General features: G+C 46.7%; 1 protein-coding gene and 1 non-coding gene across 3 annotated transcripts in view; both read right to left on the bottom strand.

The window, feature by feature from the left end:
* The window catches only part of HOMER2 (homer scaffold protein 2), a 127,292-nt gene that overhangs the window by 27,560 nt on the left and 74,684 nt on the right, over positions 1-25,048 (bottom strand). For both annotated transcript variants that reach the window (XM_025271721.3, XM_045163715.1), the window contains exons 2-3: positions 9,904-10,060; positions 2,269-2,400 (exon numbers count right to left, since the gene is read on the bottom strand). In XM_025271721.3, coding sequence (XP_025127506.1) covers positions 2,269-2,370 — 102 coding nt within the window. In that variant the 5' untranslated portion in view covers positions 2,371-2,400; positions 9,904-10,060. The remainder of the gene's footprint in view (positions 1-2,268; positions 2,401-9,903; positions 10,061-25,048) is intronic.
* TRNAR-UCU lies at positions 4,151-4,223 on the bottom strand. The gene has a single exon. It is a non-coding gene; the product is annotated as a tRNA-Arg (tRNA).

Below are 25,048 nucleotides of genomic sequence, written 5' to 3'. Positions count from 1 at the left end.
TGTGTCACACAAACTAAGCAGTCTTGCTTTTTGTTTTGTTTTGTTCCTTTTTGGCCATATTGCAGCATGTGGAATCTTGGTTCCCTGGTCAGGGATAGAACCCGTGTCCCTTGAAGTGGAAGCGTGGAGTCCTAACGACTGGACCACCAGGGAAGTCCCTAGGCAGTCTTGCTTTTAACCAGTACATTCTCAACACCTACACAGGGCTCTCCACCATCCTACAGGAAAACCTGTTCTCCTAAAACAAGCTGCTGGCCCTTCAGTCGGCTAGGGGAGGCCTCTTAGAGTGGTCAGTTTGTTCCCTCAGTCCTCACTGTTCTGTTTGAGGTCAGCCTGCTCGGCTCCTCAACACCTTTCTAACCATCCATAGTCAGTGCCCCAGACCCCTTGGGCCGTCAAAGCAAAGCTATGAACCCTTTCCCTAGAAAAAACAGCAACACACACACAGAACGTTGGGTGACATTTGAAGGGTTGTGGGGACTTCAGGTTAAGAGCTTGTGGCATTGTGACATATAAGAAATGCACATATTGGTCTTCTTCCACGGGCTCCTGGGCAGTGAGAGCATCTTTTGTCATATTTGGTTTCTTGTCCTCAGTTTTGAGTTCAGAGCCATAGGGGAGAAATGGGTGTCTTGTGATTTAGAACAACACCCTTTCCATCAAAACTGGGTTTATGTTAATGAGGTGACTTCTGGAAAGGACCTAAGGATGGGGGCTGTTTGCCAGGGGAACCAATCATGAATGGAGGTGGAGGTGGTGGGAGACTTCTAGTCCCTCTGGGGAGGGGAGAGGGTTGGAGGCTGAACCAACCACCAAAGGTGGATGATGTAATCAATCATGACAAGTTAATAAAGCTTCCATAAAACTCCAAAAGGATGGTGTTTGGAGAGCTTCCGGGTGGGTGAACACGGAGAGATATGGGAAGAGGGGCACATTTCAGAGAGGGTGTGGAAGCTCTGTCCTTCCTCTGCACCTTGCCCTGAACATCTCTTTCAACCAGCTGTTCCTGACATACACCCTTTTAAAAACTGGTAACCTGAGCAACTGAGCGATTGAACTGAACCTAGTAAGCAAAACGCTTCTCTGAGTTCTATAAGCAGCTCTGGTGCTGGTGCTGGTTTAGTCGCTAATCCGTGACTGACTCTTGCGACCCATGGACTGTAGCCCGCCAGGCTCCTCTGTCCATTGGATTCTCCAGGCAAGAATACTGGAGTGGGTTGCCATTTCCTTCTCCAGGAGATTTTACCCACCCAGGAATCGAACCTGAGTCTCCCACATTGCAGGCAGATTCTTTACTGACTGAGCTATGCTGCTGCTGCTGCTAAATCACTTCAGTCGTGTCCGACTCTGTGCGACCCCATAGATGGCAGCCCACCAGGCTCCCCTGTCCCTGGGATTCTCCAGGCAAGAACACTGGAGTGGGTTGCCATTTCCTTCTCCAATGCATGAAAGTGAAAAGTGAAAGTGAAGTTGCTCAGTCGTGTCCGACTCTTCGCGACCCCATGGACTGCAGCCCACCAGGCTCCTCCGTCCATGGGATTTTCCAGGCAAGAGCACTGGAGTGGGGTACCATTGCCTTCTCTGGACTGAGCTATGAGGGAATCCCTATAAGCAGCTCTAGCAAGTTAATTAAACCTTAGGAAGGGGTCATTGGAAGCCCTGATCTATAGCCAGTCAGTCAGAAACACAGGTGACAGTTGGGAATCTGAAGTCGGGGGATCTTGTAGGACTGAGTACTAAACCTGTGGGAGCAGACACTACTTCCAGGTAAACAGTGTCAAATTGAGGTGCATTGCAGGACACCCCACAGGAGGCTGAGAACTGTTTGGTGCTGTAGGAAACACCCCCACCACCTGCATGCATGTTGGAAATTGGGAGCAGAAACCTTTCAAAACTCTTACTGAGCATCACCTTGCTCCCTTTCTCTGAGGGCTCCAACCATAGAGTCACTGACATTGCTGGCTGTCAGACAAACCCTGGGTGCAGGGAGCTGGGGTGGTGGGGGGTTGTGGACACTAGGCAAAGCTAGTCCTGAGGCTGGGATGCAGCATTTTTAGAGACGTTTTCCCTCTCCAAACTACATCTCCATTTTTAAGGAACCTGGTGATTTGTAAAAGGTCATCTGGTCTGGCAGCCCTGCAGTGCCACAAGGGGAGAGGCTGAAGGCCAGAGGAACCTGCTCACCAGCGGCAGTGCTGGATCCCCTGACAGGCAACTACACATGGGACAGCGGCACTCATGGTGCTGTGGGGAGGACCACCTGGTTACCTTTGTCAGCTGCTGCTCCGAGGAAAACCCCAAACCAAACACCGTGTTGGCTCTGCTGTCCGCCCACTGCCCGAACTTCTGTGACGTTTTGGTGAAAGTCATATTGGGCGTGATTGTGCTGTTGATGATCACCTGCAGAGAAATAGACCAAAGAGTTGATGCTGAAACATTGAAGTAGACACCCAAGGGAGTCCTTAAAAACACCCTCTGTTGGCAAAGCTCGTATGTAAAGCCTACCTCCCCCACTGTTACATGTGGTCCTGAGTTCTTCCTCTTCTGGCTCATCCCACACTGAGTCATACACACACCACCATGATAAGGGGCAATTTTAGAGACTTAAAAACAGGCAGTTGGCCTAAAATAAGATTTCACAAGTTATCAGTGGGAGAGAGTCTTTCCTAAGGAGAGAATAGTTTCCAGAACTGCTATTTATTATCCCAAAGCTGTTGTGCATCCGATTGTCCTGAATGGCTAGCCGTGTCACAAATCCTCTGAAGAACCCAGCTGCTCACCTTTCTAAGTGCCTGGAGCCCCGGGGCCCACCTCATATCATTTAAAATCTTCATGAGCAGTGGGGGCTTGCTGCTTTCCCACAGGAAAGTAAAGGTACACTCCGGTTGGGATAATTGGTGGAGAGTTGATTGACAGATTAATTAGGCAGGTGTGAGCTGGGTGCATGGAGATGGTAAGGACAGTGCAGGGGCCTGGGGCTAGCTGTTGCCGCTGCCCTTTGGCTTTAAAGGATGAGGAGGTGTGGGAATTTCCTGGTGGTCCGGTGGTGAAGACTTCATGCTTCCACTGTAGGGGGCGTGGGTTCATCCCTGGTCAGGGAACCAATATCCCACATGCCTCACAGTGCATTCCCCAAATTAAAAATAAATTAATTAATAAAATAAAGGATGAGGGAGTGCAGAGGCTGTGGGACGTGGAAGGAGACAGTCATGGAGCACAGGCTGTGTTAACAAGAGAGGTGACCTTCTGCTGAGGGCCACACCAGCACATGGGGAGCCCCCCAGGAGAGGAAGCCCACAGGACAAATGCCCTCAACTCTGCCATTCTGATTTCCCACCACCCACCAGAGCCAACCAGAAGCCAGTGGCCCCGCAAGCCCTCCAATGTCATCAACAGGGCAGCCCCCCGGGGACCAGAGCGGAGTGAAGAAGAGTAGAGGATGAATGCAGAGGTGATCACTCATTCCACAAGCACTCACGGAACATTCACCGTGTGCCTGGGATTCTGCTGGCCAAAGGTACAAACAGGAAGGAGTCAGGAGTCCTGGCCTTGGGACCTCCCTGGCGGTCCAGTGGCTAAGGCCCCGCACTTGCACTGCAGGCAATCAGGGTTCAATCCCTGGTCAGGGAAACAAGATTCCACATGCCTTGCAGTGTGGCCAAAAAAGAAAAAAAAAAAAGATTAAAGCACAACCTTTAATGTGGACTCCTGACCCCTATGCCTACTCCTTTCTTTTTCTGTGAATTCTCTCTGAAACTTTCATGGAGGAAAAAAAGAGACTCCTTGGTAAATTCCTGCAGAGCCCTGAAATCAACTTTTCAGAAAATGCACAGAACACATGCCATTAAGAGGTACTTGGAAGAGCAAAAAAGCTAAGTGCCTCCAGTCTCCCATCTGGCTCCAGACTTCAGAGGAGGCTGCTTGTCGCAAAATGTGAGGCAGGTCCCCTGGATTCCTTTTCAAGGCACGTTTTCCTCAATCCAAAGAGAGAGAAGCCGGAAGGACTTAGAAATTTTCCACAAGAGGCTGGGAGTGACTTATAGCAATTAAAAGACCTGGTGCCTGCTTCCAGAAAAGGTATGAATAGACTATTTTAAAAAACATTTTTAAAAAATATGTTGGCCACGGTGCATGGCATGTGGGATCTTAGTTCCCTGACCAGGAATCGAACCCGTGCCCCCTACATTAGAAATGTAAAGTCTTAACCACTGGACCACCAGGGAATTCCTATCAATAGATGCTTTTATTATTTTTTATTTTAAAAAAGTCAGGAAAGAAAAGAAACCAACATTCACTGAAATCCTACTATGTGCTGAGAACCTTTCCTGTGTTTGCTCCCTTAATAGAAAGTGGTCTATATTGATTCAAAAGAGGAAACTATAATGTGAAAGCTGGACTATAAAGAAGGCTGAGCACCCAAGAATTGATGCTTTTGAATTGTGGTGCTGGAGAGGACTCTTGAGAGTCCTTTGGACTGCAAGGAGATCAAACAAGTCAGAGTTGAAAATCAACTCTGAATATTCATTGGAAGGACTGATGCTGAAGTGGAGGCTCCAATACTTTGGTCACCTGATGCGAAGAGTGAACTCATTGGAAAAGACCCCGATGCTGGGAAATATTGAGGGCAAGAGGAAAAGGGGGTTACAGAGGATGAGATGGTTGGATGGCACCATTGACTCAATGGACATGAGCTTGAGTAAACTCTGGGAGATAGTGTAAGACAGGGGAGCCTGGCATGCCGTGGTCCATGGGGTTGCAAAGAGTCGGACACGACTTAGTGACTGAACAACAACAACAACAATCATAATAATGGGTGGAGAAGGGGACCCTGACTGTGTTCTTGAAAGCAATTTCCATTCCTAGAAGAAAACACCAAACAAGTCAGGGTTTCAGGGCTTGTATCTTCTGAACACTGGTGATCATGCAGAACACAGCAGGTGCTGCTAAATATTTCTAGACTGGATGACCTCTATGGTCTCTTCCAATACAGGCTTCTGTGATCCTATAAATAACTGAGAACCAAGGGCAGGAGAGCCATCCAGAGCCCCTGGGAGAAACACCTGCTCCAGGCAGATCCTGTCCACGGGCGCAGGCAATTTCTCATAAGGATGGCAATGATTAACGCTGTCTGCAAAGAGTGCCAACAGCACAATGAAATCAAGCGCTGCGATGGCTCAATTAACAAATGCTCTGGGAATGGAGTTCCTCTATAATGGAGTTGGCGGTTCTGGGCAGAAGTTTGCCATCACTGACACAGCTGTTGGTTGCGGCTGCGGGTGATATGACAGCTTGTATCAGGGCTCCGGGAAGCTGGGAGGTGGGAGGTAGCCTCACATGGCTCCCCTCTGTCTATGCGCAGGGCTGACCTGGGGTGATGTGCTGAGGCTTCCATCCTGGCTCCGTCTTGGTGGTGACCCTCCTCTTGTCCTCTGGACATGGCACACCTCCTGCAGGCCTGACCCCATCCGTCACCACATCTATGGCGTCACCCACTCTAGCTTGGTGCTGGGACCCCACAGGTAAGCCAGGCCTGCTCCTCCAAGAGCACAGTCTCCTGGCAGCCCTCCCTCCCAGAAATGGATCCACAGAGCCCCCAGGCAGCGCTGGAGCTATGTATTCCCACCAACATATGCCTTGAGGGGCAACTGTGACTGAGGTGTGAAATACTCTCCCTGGAAGAAGCAAGCACCTCAGTGTTTCAGGAAGGAGGAGACACAGGTCTGAGCATAGGTTTCTCCTATGATAAGCAGCACCCACAGCTCTCAGGGGAAGGAGGGGGCCTCCTGGCAGCCTTCCCCAAGGAGAGCACGGCGAGTGCTGGGAGAGGGCAGAGGGGCCGCTGTGCCCGCTGCGAACGACAGCTGTGCCCGCTGCTGCCGCACCTCCTCCCTTCATGGGGAGCCCTGCTCTGCAGGGTGCCCATGGTGGGCTCCGCGGCTGTGGCCTTTGCTCACCACAACCTTCGAGTCCTGTTCACACCGGCAGCCTGTCCCTGAAGCAAATGCGCTCCTTCATCTGGGAGGGGCGGAGCAGGCTTCCCCTCCAGCCCGCAGCAGCAGAGGGACAGCTGGCCCAGCAGCATCAAGCACAAGACCTGATATGGCCAGGCCAGGAGAGAGAGGCAGGACAGGAGGCCCAAGGTCAGAGCTGCAGCTCGTGGGCCAAGACACAGCCCCCAAGGCTCAAAGCACCTGACCATCTGTCATGGCAGTTCAGATAACACTTGGAAGCAAAGGCCTAAAACAAAGTGGAGTTGTCCCAACATGGTGGGACTCAGAGCTGGGGAGCTGGAAGCAAGGGTGGGATGCAGAGGAGCAGTGGACAAGAGTGGCACGACCCTGGCTCAGGTTGGCATACTGTGCCCCGCTCCAGTCCCTGGGAAGAAAGGAAGGAGATCCATCTGGATCACTGGGGCAGGGTGGAGGCTGGGGCTGTGGAGCTAAGGAATTCAGCCACGGGTTGGGAGGAGGAAGGTGCATAAGACTGGGTGGTGGCCATCGCCATGCTGGGGTCCTTCTCCATGTCTTACCTGATGTGTGGAGCAGCTGGAGGTGCAGGAGCTGACCTAGAACTGGCCGAGCAGCTCCAGGAAAGGTCTGGCAGGGCCGAGGCGGCCTGGGGATCCCTGTCTGGTATCCTGTGCTCCAGCTCTCAGGACAGGACACTTATCTCCTACCCTCAGCCCCAAGTGCCATTCACAGTCACTGAACAACTAAGGCCAGCCCCTCCCGCTACCTGGGCCTTCTGCTCCATCACAGGACACTCCCTTTTGCGGAACAAGGCCCAGTCACAGTGTATGTGCCCTGCTGCTTAGGCAGAAGCTCTAGGTGGGCCCCTGGAACTCCGGCTGGTTGGGCATCATAGGAGGGGTGGCTGGAGATCCTTGGACTCCAGTGCTGGATTCCAGGGGCACCCCCACAGCCTGAGTTCCCCATTCTCACTTTCTTTTTGGCTGCACTGGGTCTTAGCTGTGGCACTCGGGATCTTTGATCTTCACTGGGGCACATAAAGAAGGGATCTTCGTTAGTTCCATGACCAGGGATTGAACTCAGGAGTGCTGAGTGCAGCATCTTAGCCAATGGACCATGAGGGAAGTGCCCCCTTTCCCACTTTTTAAGTGACTCCTAACTTGATGGAGGCCCCACACTGAGCCTGAACTAACTCTGTTCTGTAGTGGGGGCCCTCCACCCATCCGACTGCTCAGAGTTGGCTCCTCTGGCTCCGACCCCACCACTGTCAGAGCCTCAGGAGCTGCAGAGCTGTGCACTGCAGTGGCTGACACGCTGACACATTACTCAGAGCCCAGCTAATAGGACTAAAACACTTTCTCTAGGAAAGTCATTTGATCTGTATTTAAGCCCACTCTATCCTTGGATAACTCAGCTGACAAAAGTGCAAACCCATCTCAAGGGATGGAGGATGAACTGACAGGATCTACAGATAAAAGAAAGCAAGACAGCTTGACTCACCACCCTGAGCAGAACATCCTGGCAAGAGTCTAGGAGATTCCAGTCCAAAAGCACAGAGAAGGAAAGCGGTAACACAACCGCATTATCACCATGTTTCCCAGAGGAAGGAAAAAAAATAAAAGCATCTTCCAGATACTCAATCCTCAGACACAAGGTGCCTACCTACTATGCGCCAGGCACTTGCACACTCCCTCAGTGCTCACCGGATCCCTGCCACACCTGATCACCCAGCTTGCAGCGGGAAGTGTGCCCTAACTCAGAGAGCTGGGAGCTGGTATCTGAGGACCTGGGCACAGGCAGCAGTCTGTCAAGCCTTAACAGCAGGGTAAACACAGCCAGTCACTGCCTGTCTTTGACTTGAGCCATAACATAGGAGTAAGGGCTGTGGCAACCTGAAGGAAGAGAGAGGACTGCGAGGCCAAGCTCCTCTATCTGCAACCTCAGCAGTGCTGAGGGTACAAAGGAGGCCTTTAGAGAACTTCAGGTGAAGGGAGAATTTGCATGAAGACGGGAGCCTCATCAAAAGATCCAGGGCACCACGAGCTCTCAGACTGTTCCTGGGGGATCCTTAATGGAGGCTTCCTGCTCCATGGTCGTGGGGGTCATGGAAGGAGGAGCCCACAGCCAGGCCCCATTCTGCAACCAGCCTGCACCCAAAACTCCCCTGCTTCCAACTGCCTAGGAGCACTGACCAGACACACTGCAGGCAAGAGGAGGCCAGTCAGAAGGCTACTGCAACAGTCTGAGCAAGACTGTACCAGGACAAGAGTTATGGCCTTGAAATCTAGAACGAGGCATAAACGTGAGACCGGCTTTCATTTGATCAACTAAAAGGGAACTGACCCTGCGCTTTTCCATTTGCTTTTTTTTAAAAAATATTTTCTGGCAACAAATGACTGGGAAATGAAAATGGAGAGGTGGTTTAGAGGACAAATAAGGGTATTCAGCTTCAGATACACTGAATTTCTGGTGACAGCAGATAATCCATGTGAAAATGTCCATCAGGATGAACATAGATTAAAGACACAGAAGAAACTATGAAGCATCGAGTCTAGCTCTTTTCTTTTGTAAACTTGGTGATATGTCTATTGATAACCCTTCTTTATTCTGCTCCCATAATAATATGGCAAAATACTGAGGAAGGGATTTCCCTGGGGGCCCAGTGGCTAAGACTCTGAGCTCCCAACATAAGAGACTTGGGCTCAATCACTGGTTAGGGAACTAGAACCTAAATGCAGCAACTAAGACCTGGTGCAGTGAAATAAACAAATAAGTGTCTTTTAAAATATTGAGGAAGACAGCAGAATAATGAAAACACCAGGAAAAAAATATTTCAAGAAATACTCTAAAACCACTTAATAAAATTCAACTCCCATAGCTAATAACACCAAAACCAAACAAGATCTTATACCTAAGGCTGGCAAGGATGCAATAAACTGGCATTCTCATACAGGCTGGAGGACAGAACTCTTTGGAAAGCCACTTGGCAATATTCATCAAGAGCCATAAAGTGTTAATATCTTGGCCTATAATATTACTTCCAGGAATCTGTTCTAAGGAATTATCCAAAAGAAAGCAATAGGCATGGGACTTCCGTGGTGGTCCAGTGGCTAAGACTCCATGCTCCCAATACAGGGGGCCCAGGTTTGATCCCTGGTCAGGGAACTAGATCCCATGGCTGCAATGAAGAGTTCACATGCAGAAACTAAGACCCGGAGCAGCCAAATTCTTTATTTATTTAAAAAAGCAATAAGCACAATGAACAAACAAGGGTTATCTGTTTCATGAAGATGCTCATTATCTATAATAGTGAAAAAACTGAAAGCCACTTCAGTATCTAACTATAATGGGAGAGATTAAGGACATTATAGGTCCTTGGTAGAATTATCAAAATGGAATTAAAATGCTACTTATGAAGACAATGTGCTAACAGGGAAATCTATTCTTTTAAATGTCATACAGAATGAAGTAAGTCAGAAAGAGAAAAACAAATATCGTATATTAATGCATATATGTGGAATCTAGAAAAATGGTACAGATGAACTTATTTGCAGGGCAGAAATAGAGACACAGGTAGAAAAATGTATGGACACCAAGAGGGAAAAAGCAGGGTGGCATGAATTGGGAGATTGGGATTGACAGACATATATTACTATGTATAAAATACAGAACCTGCTGTACAGCACAGGGGGAAAAAAAGAAGGTATAATCTGTTTGCAAGACATATTACTGGAGAAGGGAATGGCTACCCACTCCAGTATTCTTGCCTGGAGAATTTCACGGGCAGAGGAGCCCGGCGGCTACAGTCCACGGGGTTGCAAAGAGTTGGATACGTTTGTAGGACATACAGTAAGTGAACCTTAAAAATGTATCATATTGCTTTTGATGAAAAATAAGTGACTGGGAAGGTTCAAATGAGCCGGTGAAATGGTACCTTGGCTCCATCCACACTGATGATCCGATAGCTGTTTCTTGTGACATCGTAGAAGTAGGAGACGGTGACAGCCTGCTTGCTTGCAGGCACCCAGTTCTTCTTGGTGTTGGGGTCGATCTGGAAGACATGCGCTCGGGTAGTGAAGATGGGCTGTTCTCTGCAAGAGGAGAGACGGGCCCGTGAGTTGATGGAACATGGCTTCATGTATAATTTATGATTTCTAAGCCACCTAAGATTTTAATCATTTATGGGGAAAGATACATATGCATGAGAACAATGAAAACAAGAAAAGGGAAGAGAGGAGGAAAAAAACAGATACCTGAGGAGTGGTTACTGAAACCCAACACCCTGAGGCTGAGGGGCAATTGGCTTAATGAGCAATTTGCTTAAAAGGCAACTCCTGGTGCCGTGTTTTTACATCCTGGTCAAGGGTCCTGTTCTTTTTCTGATATCCTCTTGGCAGTTTTTAGGGCTTTGCAACAAATGTATTGGCAGGTAGGGATTCTGCAACAGTTTTAAGATTTTGCAAACCATTTGTGACTTCATACTATATTTCTATGGGCTTCCCAGGTGGCTCAGTGGTAAAGAATCCATCTGCCAAGCAGGAGATGCAGGTTCAATCCCTGGAGGGGCAAATGGCAGCCCACTCCAGTATTCTTGCCTGGGAAATCCCATGGACAGAGGAGCCTGTCCATGTAATTGTGTCCCCTACAGTTATGGGGACATGACTTACCAACTAAGCAACAACTGTATTTCTACTAAATACTACTGATATTTGCAGCATTTTATGAATGATGCATTCATTCATAATTGACTGGGCCTTAAAGTTTTATGTTTCCAACTTACAAATCTTTGGGTTTTATGCAGTATTCATCAAATCTCTTTTGCTATTCTTGTCTCTGCATTGTTGCTTTTTCACTCAGACGCCTGTAAACTCTTAATGTGATTATTAACCAAATTAGCATGGTGTCTATGTTTCTATTAAGTGAGGAATTAATTAGATCTTGACAATAGCATTAATAAGGCAGATGAATAAAAATTATAATGGATTTCACTGCATTTCATATTTTAATTTAATGTGTCTGCTTCACAAAGTAGCACAAAATAAATCACAGACTCATTACAAAATATAATTTCTTAAAATATAATTATTTTTGAAGAAAGGTAATTCAGGTTAACTGGCTGGAAAATCCTTTCCAAATAAGACAAAATGGGGGTGGGGGGAAGCCACCACACCAGGATGTAAAAATAATCCTCTCATTCATAAAATGCTATTGATGTAGTAAGCACTTATGAGAGACAAAAAATTAAATTAAAATTAGAAAAATTAATTTTTTTAATCCTCACAATTCAAAGAGACAACATAAAAGAATGGGACACCCAAGTGGAAACAGAAGATAAAATCAAAAGGAAAAAGTGAATTTTAAGTGCTCTGGTCTCTGAAAGGAGTGGTTTTAGGTAAAGTCATCTCTGAACCCATCCTGACTAAACAAGGCTCATTATTGGAAAGGAAACCCTTTCTTAAGAGAGAAACTGTATCCTAGAAAAGCAATTTACTAGGCATTTGCACCCCACGCAAGAGATACTGAGTAACACCACGAATACCAGCATTAGCCATCAACTGTGACTGTAGATAATGCAGAAACTTCCTCATGACTGTTTCTCTGAATGAATAAAAGCCAAGGGCACGCTCTTCCTGCTACTTCAATGCAGCTGTTTCTAGAGTTCAGCTTTCCAGAAGGGACAGAGCTCGGCACTCATAGCCCCCTGAAACGTTCCCCTGTAGGTCCCAGGAGCAGTTTAAGAGCCTCCGGGGTGTGGATCATAAGGACGCTTGTCTTCCTGCCACAGTGACCAGGTTCACCCACCCACTCAGTCCCAAACTGACAGGCTTCTGGCCACAGGATGACAGCTGTGGAAACAAAGGAATATTCTCACTGTAGTGTTCTGCATCTGTTGTTGAGAGGGGGACCAGCCGTTGGGGAGCATGTGTGTGCCCGTGAATACCAGCCTGCCTAATCAATCCACACGGGAAAGCCTTGCATCTGTACACTCGGTGCCACGTTTTGCTAAGCATACAAGTACAACACCAGAAAGGAAAACACTTGCTCACCTGGAGTTCTGTATGTTTAAGAGGAGGGAGCGACTGAAAGGGCAGGAATACAGAAAATCTTTTTAAAAGGATCGAATTATGCAAGGTATACAAATACCAAATCGTTGTTGTCTACTGAAACTAACAATGTTACATGTCAATTATACCTCAATTTAAAAAAGAGAATTAAGCTAAAATCTCTGCTTCCTTTGCACAGAGCACTAACAAGCTGGGCAGGGACCCACGGTCAGGCAGGAGCCCTCCCAGGGGAGGGGGTCAGGCTTTCCCTTGTGTCCTCCACACTGGGGAATATGGATTGGGTCTGGGTTTAGCACCCTTAGACTAGTGTTTCCTAAATCTCTGATAGGAATTAGCTGCGGCACTCAGTAAAAATACAAGTTCCTGGGCCCCAGCTTAGCCCCATGGGAACCTGGCTGTGCAGGGAAGGGGCCTTCATAGTTCTATCTTTTAAATTAATTAATTTTTGGTTGTGGGTCTTTGTCGCTGCACTTGGGCTTTCTCGAGTTGCAGCGAGCGGGGGCTACTCTCCAGTTTCCCTGCATGGGCTTCTCACTGTGGTGGTTTCTCTTGTTGTGGAGCACAGGCTTTAGAGTCAGGGATCAGTGGTTGTGGCAGAGCATGGGCTTAGTTGCCCCATGGCATGTGGCATCTTTCTGGACCAGGGATTGAACACACATTCTCTGCATTGGAAGGAGGATTCTTAACTGCTGGATAACCAGGGAAGTCCCAGCTCTATTTTTTAACAAGAGCTCCAGGTGATTTTTATCCTTAGGAAGCTCGAATTAAACATTATCAGATGATCTAGAAACAATGGAAGAAGTCGCCACTGCAGCCAGAACCTCTCCTCCAGAATGACAAAAGCAACTCCGAAACACCCTCCCACAGCTTGAAGAGGATAACAGAGGGGCCAAGAACAGGATCTTTGGCTGCAAAGGATGGGGGAGGGGGATGGAGAGGCAGAGGTGCTCTGGTCAGGACAGAAGGCAGACTCTGGTGGTCCAGCTGTGACCTTCTGAGAGTGACTGAACAACAACAACACACAACCAGAGATGCAGGGATGTTGGGAGAGCACAGTGGGTGGGCTCAGCTGGCCACACCCTAGGTGGCTGCAGCCCTGGTCTCCATGGTCAGGCCTCTGCCGGGGAAGCGGCTGTTCCGGCTCAGAGGGAGCACGGTGACCCAGGAAAGGAGCTGCAGGGAGACCCACTGACCCTATTCTGAGGGTGGGCCCCACAGGAGTTGCCACGGCTCTTCAAAGACCTGCGATCTCGGGCCTGGGGACCTGGGCTAGACAGGGCCAGTGTGGCACAGCTTTGAGCCCAGGAAACTACCCACAGTACTGGGATTTCTACATGAATAACCAAGTCCTTGGCTTCTGGGGGAGTTCTGTTTCATTTTTCTAAAATTAAAAAAACTAGTGGTATTTAGGGACTTCCCTGGTGGTCCAGTGGCTAAGACTCTGCGCTCCCTGTGCAGGGGACCCAGGTTCCATCCCTGGTCAGGGAGGTAGATCCCGCATGCCTCAACTAAGACCCAGCACAGACAAATAAATAAATAAATTATAGTTACATTTTTTAAAAGTACAAGAAAAAAAATCTAATGGTATTTAAAGAAAAAGAAGAAAAAGACAGGCTGGAAAGGAAAGTCAGTTAATATTTAGCTGGTATATGTTGTATATGTTCTCATTCAACCTTCTGGACAGAGCTGTGAATGGGTAGCATTCTCTATCTAGAAAGAAGGTAGGGACTTCCCTGGAGGTTGAGTGGCTAAGACTCTGTGTTCCTACTGCAGGCGACCTGGGTTTTATCCCTGGTCACTGAACTAGATCCCACAGGCCACAACTAAGACCCAGTAAAGTCAAATAAATACTTAAAAGAAAAAAAAAGAAATTGAGAGTTGCAGGATGATTTCAGGCAACATGGACAGCAAACCTTTACCTCTTCATGGGCAAAATCAGAGCGCAAACCTCACCACAAAATCCAGAAAAGCAGACCCCAACTCTGAAAGAGCACCGTGCCCTACCGGAGAAAGTAAGAGCTGGAACTAGGACACAGAAGTCAGTTCCTGTAAGTGTGCAAATCAGTATAAATAGAAAAACCCAAAAGAAACACAACTGTCCATGCCAGGAGGCCACCTTTCCTTCCCAGCAGGGAAACGCCGAAGTGTGTATATCAGAGAACAGAAACTACCTTCATACCCAATTTTATTCTCCTTTCTTTGGTGTTTGATGCTTAGGGAGTATATTTGAAATATACTCCCATTCCTTCTTCAGTGCTTTAAATAGAAAGCAGATGTTTCCGGATGGCAAACTGTTCCTTTAGGCAGACAATATAACCTACTGTTCCCTTGCACAGTCTTTTTAGAGCTGAATAAACACCAATTGCTGCTCATTGAACACATTTGGGAACCTGACAGTAATTGTCCCCAAGAATAATTAGACACTGTGAAACATATGTATGTTTGGAATATGAAAACCGCTCAGTAGAAAGGCCACTCCTGCAATGAACGATTTCTGGCTCCATGCGAAATGATTCTGCAAAGAACTGGCATGACTACTTTTTGCAGGAAAAAAAAGTAAGTAAAGTGATATTTTATTATAATCTCTCACTTGCAACGCTCACTAGGCTTTTCCTGATATGAACTTGTAAAACCTCATGATTATTATTCTGACTTCTGTCTGATGTGAATGAAAACAAACCATTCAGTCATTATCTTACAGCCCTTTAAACATATTCCAAAGCCTCCTAGGATGCCCTCATTAGTTTATCTTCCTTGGGTCTTAGATCCTTGTGCACAGCATTCACACAGCTCCAAGGGAAGCGTTCAGCCCAAACCTCAATGGGTGTGGCGCTGTCCACCCAGCTTTGAGGACCCTCCCTGGCTCTGTGCCCCACAGGACCAGCTCCAGATGCATCAGAGTGATCCATGGGTGCTGAGCACCTGGCCATGCCCCCTCACCAGACAGGCTCTGTGCTTTTCTGCTAACACCTCCAAACCAAAGCACCTGCATTTTCGCAGGACCATGCACGTGCCCTTCACTGGGGCTAAAGCATCTTCCCCTTTGACTGGCCTTCCACTAGTACTAGGAGTCCTACTATAGCATATTAAAAAAAATTCTTTTTTAACTTAAAAAAATATTTATTTACTTTTGGTTGTGCTGGGTCTTCAATGCTGTGCTGGCTTTCTCTAGATGGGGCGGCAGGGGCTACTCTTTGTGACAGCGTGCAGGCTTCTCACTGAGGTGACTTTTCTTGTTGGGGCTCGGTAGTTGTGGTGCACGGGCTTCAGTTGTTCAGCAGCATGTGGGATCTTACAGGACCAGGGATCTGAATCTGTTTCCCCTGCCTTGGCAGGCAGATTCTTAACCACTGGATAACCAGGGAAGTCCCTACCACAGCACTGTGAGACATCTAACTCGTGCTGTGAAGATACAGGCCCTGCACTGAGCACCTGGCATGTGGGAACAGAAGCTGGCTTACCAAGCTCTCCGCCCTCGATCTACATCTAGGCCAACAGGCCCTTGCTGGCAGGGTCAAGGCCCCAAGCCTAGGAAAAAGATCTGGTGGAAAAAGGAAATAATGGACAAAAGGTTTTAGCACATTCTTTCATAAAAAGAACCTACCAAACTGATGAGTATCTTGTAATTCTACTTTCATACAAAATCCCCAAAATAAAGTTATCATTATTTGCAGATAACAGGATCACACATCTGGAACACCCAAAAAAATCAACTGAAAAAGTAACTATGAATAATAAAATCCAGTAAGGTGACTAAGTAAAAAATTACCAAAGAAAAATAAAATCAACAGCCTTCCCAGATAGACATTATAATAGATTTTAAAAGATCCCATTTAGGACTTCCCTGGTGGTCCAGTAGTTAAGAATTCACCTTCCAATGCAGGGAGTGCAGGTTCCATCCCTGGTCAGGGAACTAGGATCCCACATGCTGAACGGTATAGCCAAAAAATAAAAATAAATAAAAGATACCATTTACAGTAGCAGTAAAAAAGATCCAATTTCTAGGAATCTATTTAAGAAGCCAGATCTGTTCTGAAAGAATAAAGATAACTTCTCAGGCAAACAAAAGAAAACCTTAATAAGTAAGACATCATGTTCTTACAAGGGAAGGTCAATATGAAGATGTCAATTACCCCTAAATTATATATACATCTTAAAAATGCCAGTATCAACAGAATTATTTTTAGAACTAGACAGAGTTATTCATGTGGAAGACTTAATATGAGAGGATAGCCAAGAAAATTCTGAAGATGAAGAGCAAGGAGGAGGTTTAGCCATATTGAAATATATTATTATATGGTTCCAGCAAATGAAATAAGAGGTATGAGCAAATAACAGACAGACTAATGGAACAGAACAGAATCTAGAAACAGAAGTCCAGGGAATTAAGTATACAATGCAGGCAGTACTACCCATCAGTGGGGACCCGGAAATCATTCCCTAAACCCTCTTAGAACAACAGAGCGGCACCTCCCTGGAGAAAACTTGCACCTGGCCAACCTTAGCCAGAATCCGTCTCCTTGCCTGGTCTCAGCCCTTTCAAGTGGGTCACAGCAGACCCATTCTGTTAAAGGGATTTCCACCTGCCCCCAAACTGTCCAGATTAACAAATCTGATAAATGAGAGCTATCACATAAGTCACATGTGTCACAAACTCCCTACTCCACTGACCGGGGATCCCCCTTTTGGGTCACATTTACATCAGGGAACAGAATGAGGCAAGCATCCTGATGAACGCTGACAGGCTTCTTTGACGATGCTAGCTCTATGGGAGAGGGTCTGACAGTTTCTCAGGAGCTCTCAGCCCACGTCCTCCTGCGGGTCTCCTGTGATGTGGGTCTGACAGAGCTCGGGGGCTGGTTCACAGGCTGAGGGCTGCCCCGGAGGGCCCACAGGTCTATTACCATGTGCTCTGGGAAAGGCTCTACACTGTCCGAAAGGGGTGCTGGGCCCAGAGCACTGGGAGAGGATCCCAGTCATGGGGAGGGGAGAGGCAGAATCTCAGAAAAGCAAATCTATGATGGAAGGCGAATATCTGCATAGGGGTGGGTGGGTGGCGCTTCTCTGAAGGATGCTGGGTAGGTAAACATATGATGGGAGGAGGAGACCAGGACAGGGTCAAGGGAGAAAATAAAACAAAACTCACCAGCAACACTGCAATACCAGGACTTCCCTGGTATTCCAGCGGTTAAGACTCCACCCTCCCCAGGAATAGAGACGCAGACTTAGAGGATGGTCTTTCGGACACAGTGGGGAAAGGATAGGGTGAGACGAACTGAGAGAGTAGCGCTGACGTGCACACACCGCCATGTGTAGACAGGCAGCTAGTGGGAGGCTGCTGCACAGCACAGGGAGCCCAGCTCAGCGTTCATGACGATCTCAAGGGGTAGGATGGGGCAGGGGTGGGAGGGAGGCCTAAGGGGAAGGGGATACATTTATACATAGGGCTGATTCACAGTGTTATACAGCAGAAACTAACACTACATTGTAATTATCCTCCAGTGTTTTTTTTTTAAAAAGACCCAATTCTCAAGATATTTTTTATTTAAAATGTCAACTATCACAACACATTGTACAATAAATAAAGACCTTAGAATCACACACTCATACACGCACACACACAAAAGACTCTGCCCTCCCAATGCAGGGGGCCCAGTTCAATCCCTGGTTGGGGAACTAGACCCCATATGCCACAGCTAAGACCCAGCAAAGTCAAACAAATAAATACTTAAAACAAAAAAACCAGAAACACTGCAATCCCATCTTGTGTTCAAATGGCACCCTGCTACTCCTGCATAGAAACCCCTCTCCCTCCTCCAAACCCCACCTCTAACCCAGCCCAGAATCCAGGAAATCATCGGGGTTTAGCATGTGAGGGGGAAATGACTCTGCAGATGTGACAGGTGTGCTCAGAGACTGGCAAGCGCCACTCAGGGATACAGGAAGGGCAGGGAAGAGACGAGGCCTTGAGGGTGGGCTGAAGCCAGGGGAACACTGAATGACCCTCTAAGGAAATCGGTTTTTCTCTTAGGGGCCACTGTCTCCAACTGTGCTCCGTGGCCAATTTATGTCAAAGCTATTTTCTCTTCCAAATACATTCCAAGAAATATATATGTAGGAAAAATGTTAAATGCACTTGGATAGTTGTTCTCACAATTATGGGATATCACCGTTTAGAGATTGTGTTCTCTACCCAAGGAAGGCTTCAGAGAAATCACCAACGCCTGTCTTTTGAGCCTCATACACGTGTGTGACCTGCACTTACAAAGCAGCCACTGCACCAACAGGCACCTTCTATGCATGATATTTCATCTGTGGAAGGCATCTTATTTTTAGGATTTCAACATACATTTGTGATGTATTCTATACGCAGCATATTGAACAGTTACACTAAAGAACTCACTCCTCTGGAATCTATGGTGAAAGATGGGAGTTTTAAACCTCAAAGCAGAGTTTTATGATTCACGTGCTGTGAACCCCAAAAGCCAAGAATTAGAAAACATCCAAGGGATGATTTCTAAAAAGCCAGGTGTCAAGCTGCCAAGCCATAATGATTAATGATTCCTGGGACAGCTAATTCAAGAGAGTGCAAAACACTGCCCAAGAAGCAGTCGGCGTTGTTCCTGGTGCTATAACATGTCTGTGCCTGGAGGTTTTCCTGTTACACTAGATAAAAACAAAATACAGAAGACTTCATGCTATGTCTGTTTTGAAGACATGACTCATCAACATCATTCCTAATACTAAGCAGATATTATTTTCTTACAGGACTGAACAAATAATGTTCTCGATTTTAAGTGTTGAGGGCTTTTGTACTCATCTATAGTAAACATAAGGTGGGGAGAATGGGGAGTGACTGATAATAATAAGTTCTGGGTTTCTTGGAGGAGGAAAAAATGTTCTAGAGTGAGATGGTTTTGATGATTGTACAAACAATGAATTGTATATTTTATATAAGTAAATTGTATGGTGTATGAGTTATAGCTCAGTAAAGCTGTTTTTGTTTGTTTGTTAGTAAGATCAAGTGTGGAAAAGGATAAGAGAGAAAAAAGAACCACGTTTTCTGGCTCGGGCAGTTGAGAGGAAATATGAGTCCTAAACAGTGGACCTTGTTTATGAACCATCTAGAAGAGATGTTAGAAGGCAACTGGGACCCCTACTTGGAGTGACTGCAAGGTTAGGAGACTAGACTGGGAAACTCACTGCAACAGCTGAATAAAAATCAGGGGTGGAGGACTTCCCTGGTGGTCCAGTGGCTAAGACACCATGCTTCCAACGCAGGGGGCCCTGGGTTTGATCCCTGGTCGGGGAACTAGATCCCACATGCCACAACTAAAGATCCTGCATGCCACAAGGAAGACTGAAGATCCTGCATGTGTCACAACTAAAGACCTGGAGCAGCCAAATATATACATAAATTAAAAAAAATAATCACAGGTAAATGAAACCACTCAGGGAGAGTCCCCAGGGAGAGAGGAGAAAATGGACCACCCAGCTGAGAGGCACCCAGGACAGGGGCAGGAAGAGAAGCCATCCTCAGAGATGAAGGACCAGGGCAGGAAAACAGCAGGGGAGCAGGGAAAAGCATTGGAGCAGGGTCCTTCAGGCTGACTGAGCTTTGCAAAAATCCACTTGGTTCCATATCATCCTGAAAGCCCACCACATAACAGTCCAACCTTTATCAGGAAAGGAAAACAGAGTGATGGACATCTGAAATATATACTGAAATGACTTGACAGTGCCCATTTTGTGTCAAGAACATAACAGGGTTTGGGTTTTTTTTTTAACAGTATGTTTTTAATTGGAGTATAATTGCTGTACAATTGGTTTCTGCTGTACAACAATGTGAATCAGCTCTATGTATACATATGACCCTTCCCTCTTGGACCCATTCCCACTCACCATCCCCATCCCACCTCTAGGTCCTCACAGAGCACCCGGCTGAGCCCCCTGTGTTATGCAGCAATTTCCCACTAGCTATCTATTTTACACATGATAGTGTATGTATATCAACACTACTCTTTCAATTTGTCCCCCTCTCTCCTTCCCCCTCTGCGTCCACAAGACCATGCTCTACGCCTGTGTCTCTATTCTTGCCCTGCAAATAAGTTCATCAGTACTATCTTTCTAGATTCTAGATTCTGTATGTATAATATCTGATATTTGTTTTTTTCTTTTTGACTTACTTCACTCTGGGCTTCCCTGGTAGTTCAGAGGTTAAAGTCTGCCTGCAATGCAGGAGACCTGGGTTTGATCCCTGGGTTGGGAAGATCCCCTGGAGAAGGAAATGGCAACCCACTCCAGTATTCTTGCCTGGAGAATCCCATGGGCGGAGGAGCCTGGTGGGATACAGTCCACGGGGTCGCAAAGAGTCGGACACGACTGAGCGACTTCACTCACTCACTCACTGTGTATAATAGGATCTAGGTTCACCCACCTCACTCCAACTGACTCAAATCCATTCCTTTTTATGGGTTTGGTTTTAATTCTAGTTCCTTTCATGGCTCTGTCTACCTGTCAGAGACACAGCTGAAGTGGAGGAAGGCTGCTTCTCTTCATTAAGAATAAGGGGAAAATCGGTTCAGGAACAGTACATGCACCCAAGGAGGACCTGATCACCTGTATGACCTTGGTCAAGTCACTTCCCTTGACCTTAACATAAGCCCAGTCTGCTCTCAGATTAAATGTGATAATGTCTGCAAAGCTCTTTTTTGTTAGTAATAGCAGCCTGTTAAAGGAATATTGTGATACGTTAATTATAGGCGTGAGACATCACTGTGGGGAAGATAATCCCCTTCACCTTAGACAGCTCCACACCACCAAAGAGAACTAGCACTCTCTCCCTGTTATCATCAGCAAATTAAACAGAAAAGAATCTTCAAAAAGAACACCTGTGCACTTTCATAATTAACAAAAATTTTTCATAGCTTAAAAAGTTTGTTTATAAGCCTTTGTTATTGTTGTTTAGTCAGTAGTCATGTCTAACTCTTTGTGACCCCCTTGACTGCAGCACACCAGGCTTCCATGTCCTTCACCATCTCCGGGAGCTTGCTCAGATTCATGTCCATCGGAGTCCGTGATGCCATCTAACCATCTCATCCTCTGTCACCCCCTTCTCCTCCTGCCCTTGTTCTTTCCCAGCATCTGGGTCTTTTCCAGTGTTGGCTCTTTGCATCAGGTGGCCAAAGTATTGGAGCTTCAGCATCAGTCCTTCCAATGAACATTCAGGGTTCATTTCCTCCTGGGACTTGTTTTTTCCACTCCTGGCAAAGAGTACTATGGCAAACTGGTTTTGCAGTTCATTTTTTTCTTTTGGGTTCCCCAGGCAGCAGCAACAGGGATCCTGGTGCCAGTTCTAGAAGCCATGCGTGTGTGCTAAGTCACTTTAGTCATATCCGACTGTGTGACTCCATGGCCTGTAGCCCGCCAGACTCCTCTGTCCATGGGATTCTCCAGGCAAGAATAGTGGAGTGGGTTGCCATTTCCTTCTCCAGGGGTTCTTCCCAACCCAGGGGTCAAACCCAAGTCTCTTACATCTCCTGCACTGTCAGGCACGTTCTTTACCACTAGCACCATCTGGGAAGCCAACCCTGGTTAAATATACACCTTACCACTCTGAATTTGGGTTCGGGGGGGGGAAAGTGCTTTTTGTTTTCCTAGGAACCTCTTGTTTAAAATTAGAATCACACGGTGTCAACAGGCTGATAACTTGCCAAGTCAACTGCAAAAGTGTAAAATACAAAACCAAAGGTGCAGACATACCTCAAAAGAGCATTTGTGTTGTATTCATTTACACGATCAGCCTGTCTCTCAGACTAGTAGATATTTCATGTGTGTACTACAATAATACGTTATCTACAAAAAGTAGGTGGCAAGGATAGTTGCCAGATTTGGCACACGCACACACACACACAAATACAGAACTGGCAAAATTTTAATTTTATGGATATTTTCAAATTATTTTTATGGAGGTATAAATCAGGTAACATAAAACTCATCCTGTCCAGTTCAGGGATTTCCCTGGTTAGGACTCCGTGCTCCCAGCGCAGGGGATCTGGGTTCAATCTCTGGTCAGGGAACTAGATCCTGTATGATGCAACTAAGACCTGCTGCTACTGCTAAGTCGCTTCAGTCGTGTCCAACTCTGTGCGACCCCATAGACGGCAGCCCAGCAGGCTCCCCCGTCCCTGGGATTCTCCAGGCAAGAACACTGGAGTGGGTTGCTATTTCCTTCTCCAATGCATGAAAGTGAAAAGTGAAAGTGAAGTCGCTCAGTCGTTTCCAACTATTAGCGACCCCATGGACTGCAACCTACCAGGCTCCTCTGTCCATGGGATTTTCCAGGCAAGAGTACTGGAGTGGGGTGCCATTGCCTTCTCCCGACTAAGACCTGGTACAGCCAAATAAATTATTTTTTTTGAAGTGTACAGTTCTGTGATTTGTAGTTTATTCAGAGAATTGTACTCTGAATAAATAAATAAATTAATTAAATCACCACTATTTAATTTCAGAGCATTTTCATCATCCCTAAACCCCATGCTCATTAGCAATCACTCCCATTCTTCCCTCCTTTAGCCCCAGGCAACCCCGATCTCCCTTCCATCTCTATGGATCTGCCTGTTCTAGACATTTCATATACATAGAATCACAATATGTGGCTTTCTGTGTGTCTGACTTTTTTTTTACTGAGCACAAGGTCTTCAAGCTTTATCCATGATGTAGCATGTATTAGTACTTCATTCCTTTCTATGGCTGAGCTATTAGTCCACTGTATGGATATACTACATTCTCTCTCCATTCATCAGCTGATGGACATTTGTACTGTATCCATCTTTTGGCTGTTATAAATAATGCTGCTATGACTATCTGTGTACTAGATTTATGTGGACATGTTTTCTTGGCTCTTGGGGTTTACACCTAGGTGTGGAATAGTCATATGATCATATGGTGACTCTATGTGTAACATTTTGAGGAACTGCCAGGCTTATTTCCAAAGAGGCTGCACCATTCTGTCCCCTCACCAGTGCTGGATGAGTGTTCCAGTGTGCTGCATCCTTGCCAGTATCTGTTACTGTCTTTGTTACTACAGCCCTCCCAGTGGGCGTGCAATGGAGGGCAATGGATACTTAGCATATCTCCAGGGGAACGTGGTGTACCTGACTGAAGGTGACCTACTCCCCAGGCAGACAGAATGCGTGCCCACTCGGGGCCTCCATTGTCTTTCCTGGGTCATTGCTGTCCCAGGGAGGAACCCACCTCATGCTAGGCTGCCTATTTTACCGTCTCTTTTCTTTCTTTCTTTCTATCAATCGATAGATCGATTGATAGATCGCACCATGCAGCCTGCAGGATCTTAGTTCCCCAACGAGGGACTGAACCCACGCCCCCTGCAGTAGAAGCCTAGAGTCTTAACCACTTGGACCACCAGGAAAGTCCCTCTCAGGGTCTTTTATTAACAGGAGCATTTTTTTTAATTCTTTCAGAAATACTGAAAACACAGAAAATGGGGGTTTAGAAAGGGGCAAGAAAGGAGTTCAGTGAATACCAAAGCAAATGCTTTTTTTTTTACAGAAGGCAACCTTGAGAGATACAAGCAAACCTGCAGATGGTGGGCGGGCCGTATTTCAAAGACTAGGAAGATGCTCTATGGGGCTCTGCCATGCTCCACATGTGCGGAGTGGCCTGGGCAGAGCTGAAGCTCAGCACCCCTGTGGCTGGGGAGAGGTGGTTACAGAAGTGCCTGGTGCCTCAGGAGCATGTCCACAGTTCTTACTTTGCTTCCAGGCCACCGTGACCATCTCATAGAGGCTTGAGTTACAAGAAGAGAGCATTAGATCCTTCCAAAATTTCTCGCATGAAGTGGAAGCCCCCTGGCCTCTCCTAGCCAATGGTGCCTGCTGGTAGAGATGGAGAGCCTGACCTGGTACTGATAGCCCAAGGAACCCACCTTCCTGTCCACCTTGTCTCGGTCACTGTTCTTGCTTCTGTGGTTTCACCCGAACAGCAGCCCTCTCTCTGGCTACCTACCTTAAAGCTGCAGAAGCCACTGCTTAGAAGAGTAAACTATTAACACAACAGGCGGATGGTGATCACACAGCAAAGCTCTGCATGCCTTAGGAAATGGTTCTCATCCCACTCTGCTTGGACCCTTTGCTCTGGACTCCTAGGTCCAGGCTCCCTGCACACTGCTGGGACTGTGGAAAGCAGTTTGGCAGTTACTCAAAAAGTTAAACACAATTACTGTATGATCCGGCTATTCCATTTTTAGGTATATACCCCCAAAGAACTGAAATTCAAGGCTCAAATAAATACTTATCCATTAATCTTCAGAGCACCACTATGCACAGGGGCCAAAAGACAGAAACAACTCAAATGTGCACTAGCAGGTGAATGGATAAACTGAATGTGTTACACACATATAATGGAATGTACTATTCAGGCATTAAAAGGAATGGAATTTTGACATATACTACAATACAGAGGAACCCTGAAAATTATGATGCTAAGTGAAATAAGCCAGACACAAAAGGATAAATGCTGTATGATTCCACATATAGGAATCAAACCATCAAAGGCAGAGACTGAGAGTAGAATGGTGATTTCCAGGGGTTGAGGGCAGGAGAGAATGAGTGTTACTGCTTCATGAGTTCAGAGCCTCTGTTTGGGTGAATGAAAAAGTTCTGGAGATGGGCGGCAGTGACAGGTACACAACACTGTGAATGGTCTATATGCTGATGAATTGTGAAAACACTTAGAAGGGGTTCAAGTGCTAAACTTACATTCTGTATATTTTCCAACAACAGTAGCAGAGTGTGCTGCTGAAATGGGAGGGAAGAGGGCAGGGCACAATCTTTAAAAGAATGACATGGCCTCAGGATGTGACAAAGACTGGTGAGAACCAACTGGATCCAAGATGGCAGAAGAGTCAACTTTCGGTGGACCCCGAGCCTCATCACACTCACCCTAACACAGCAGCATAAGCGAGGTGACACGCCCACCAGCCCCATGACAGTT

Source organism: Bubalus bubalis, chromosome 20, assembly GCF_019923935.1.
Source record: "Bubalus bubalis isolate 160015118507 breed Murrah chromosome 20, NDDB_SH_1, whole genome shotgun sequence".
Lineage (NCBI taxonomy): Eukaryota > Metazoa > Chordata > Mammalia > Artiodactyla > Bovidae > Bubalus > Bubalus bubalis.
The sequence above is the reverse complement of the archived record's forward strand: the minus strand, read 5'-3'. Positions and strand labels throughout refer to the sequence as shown.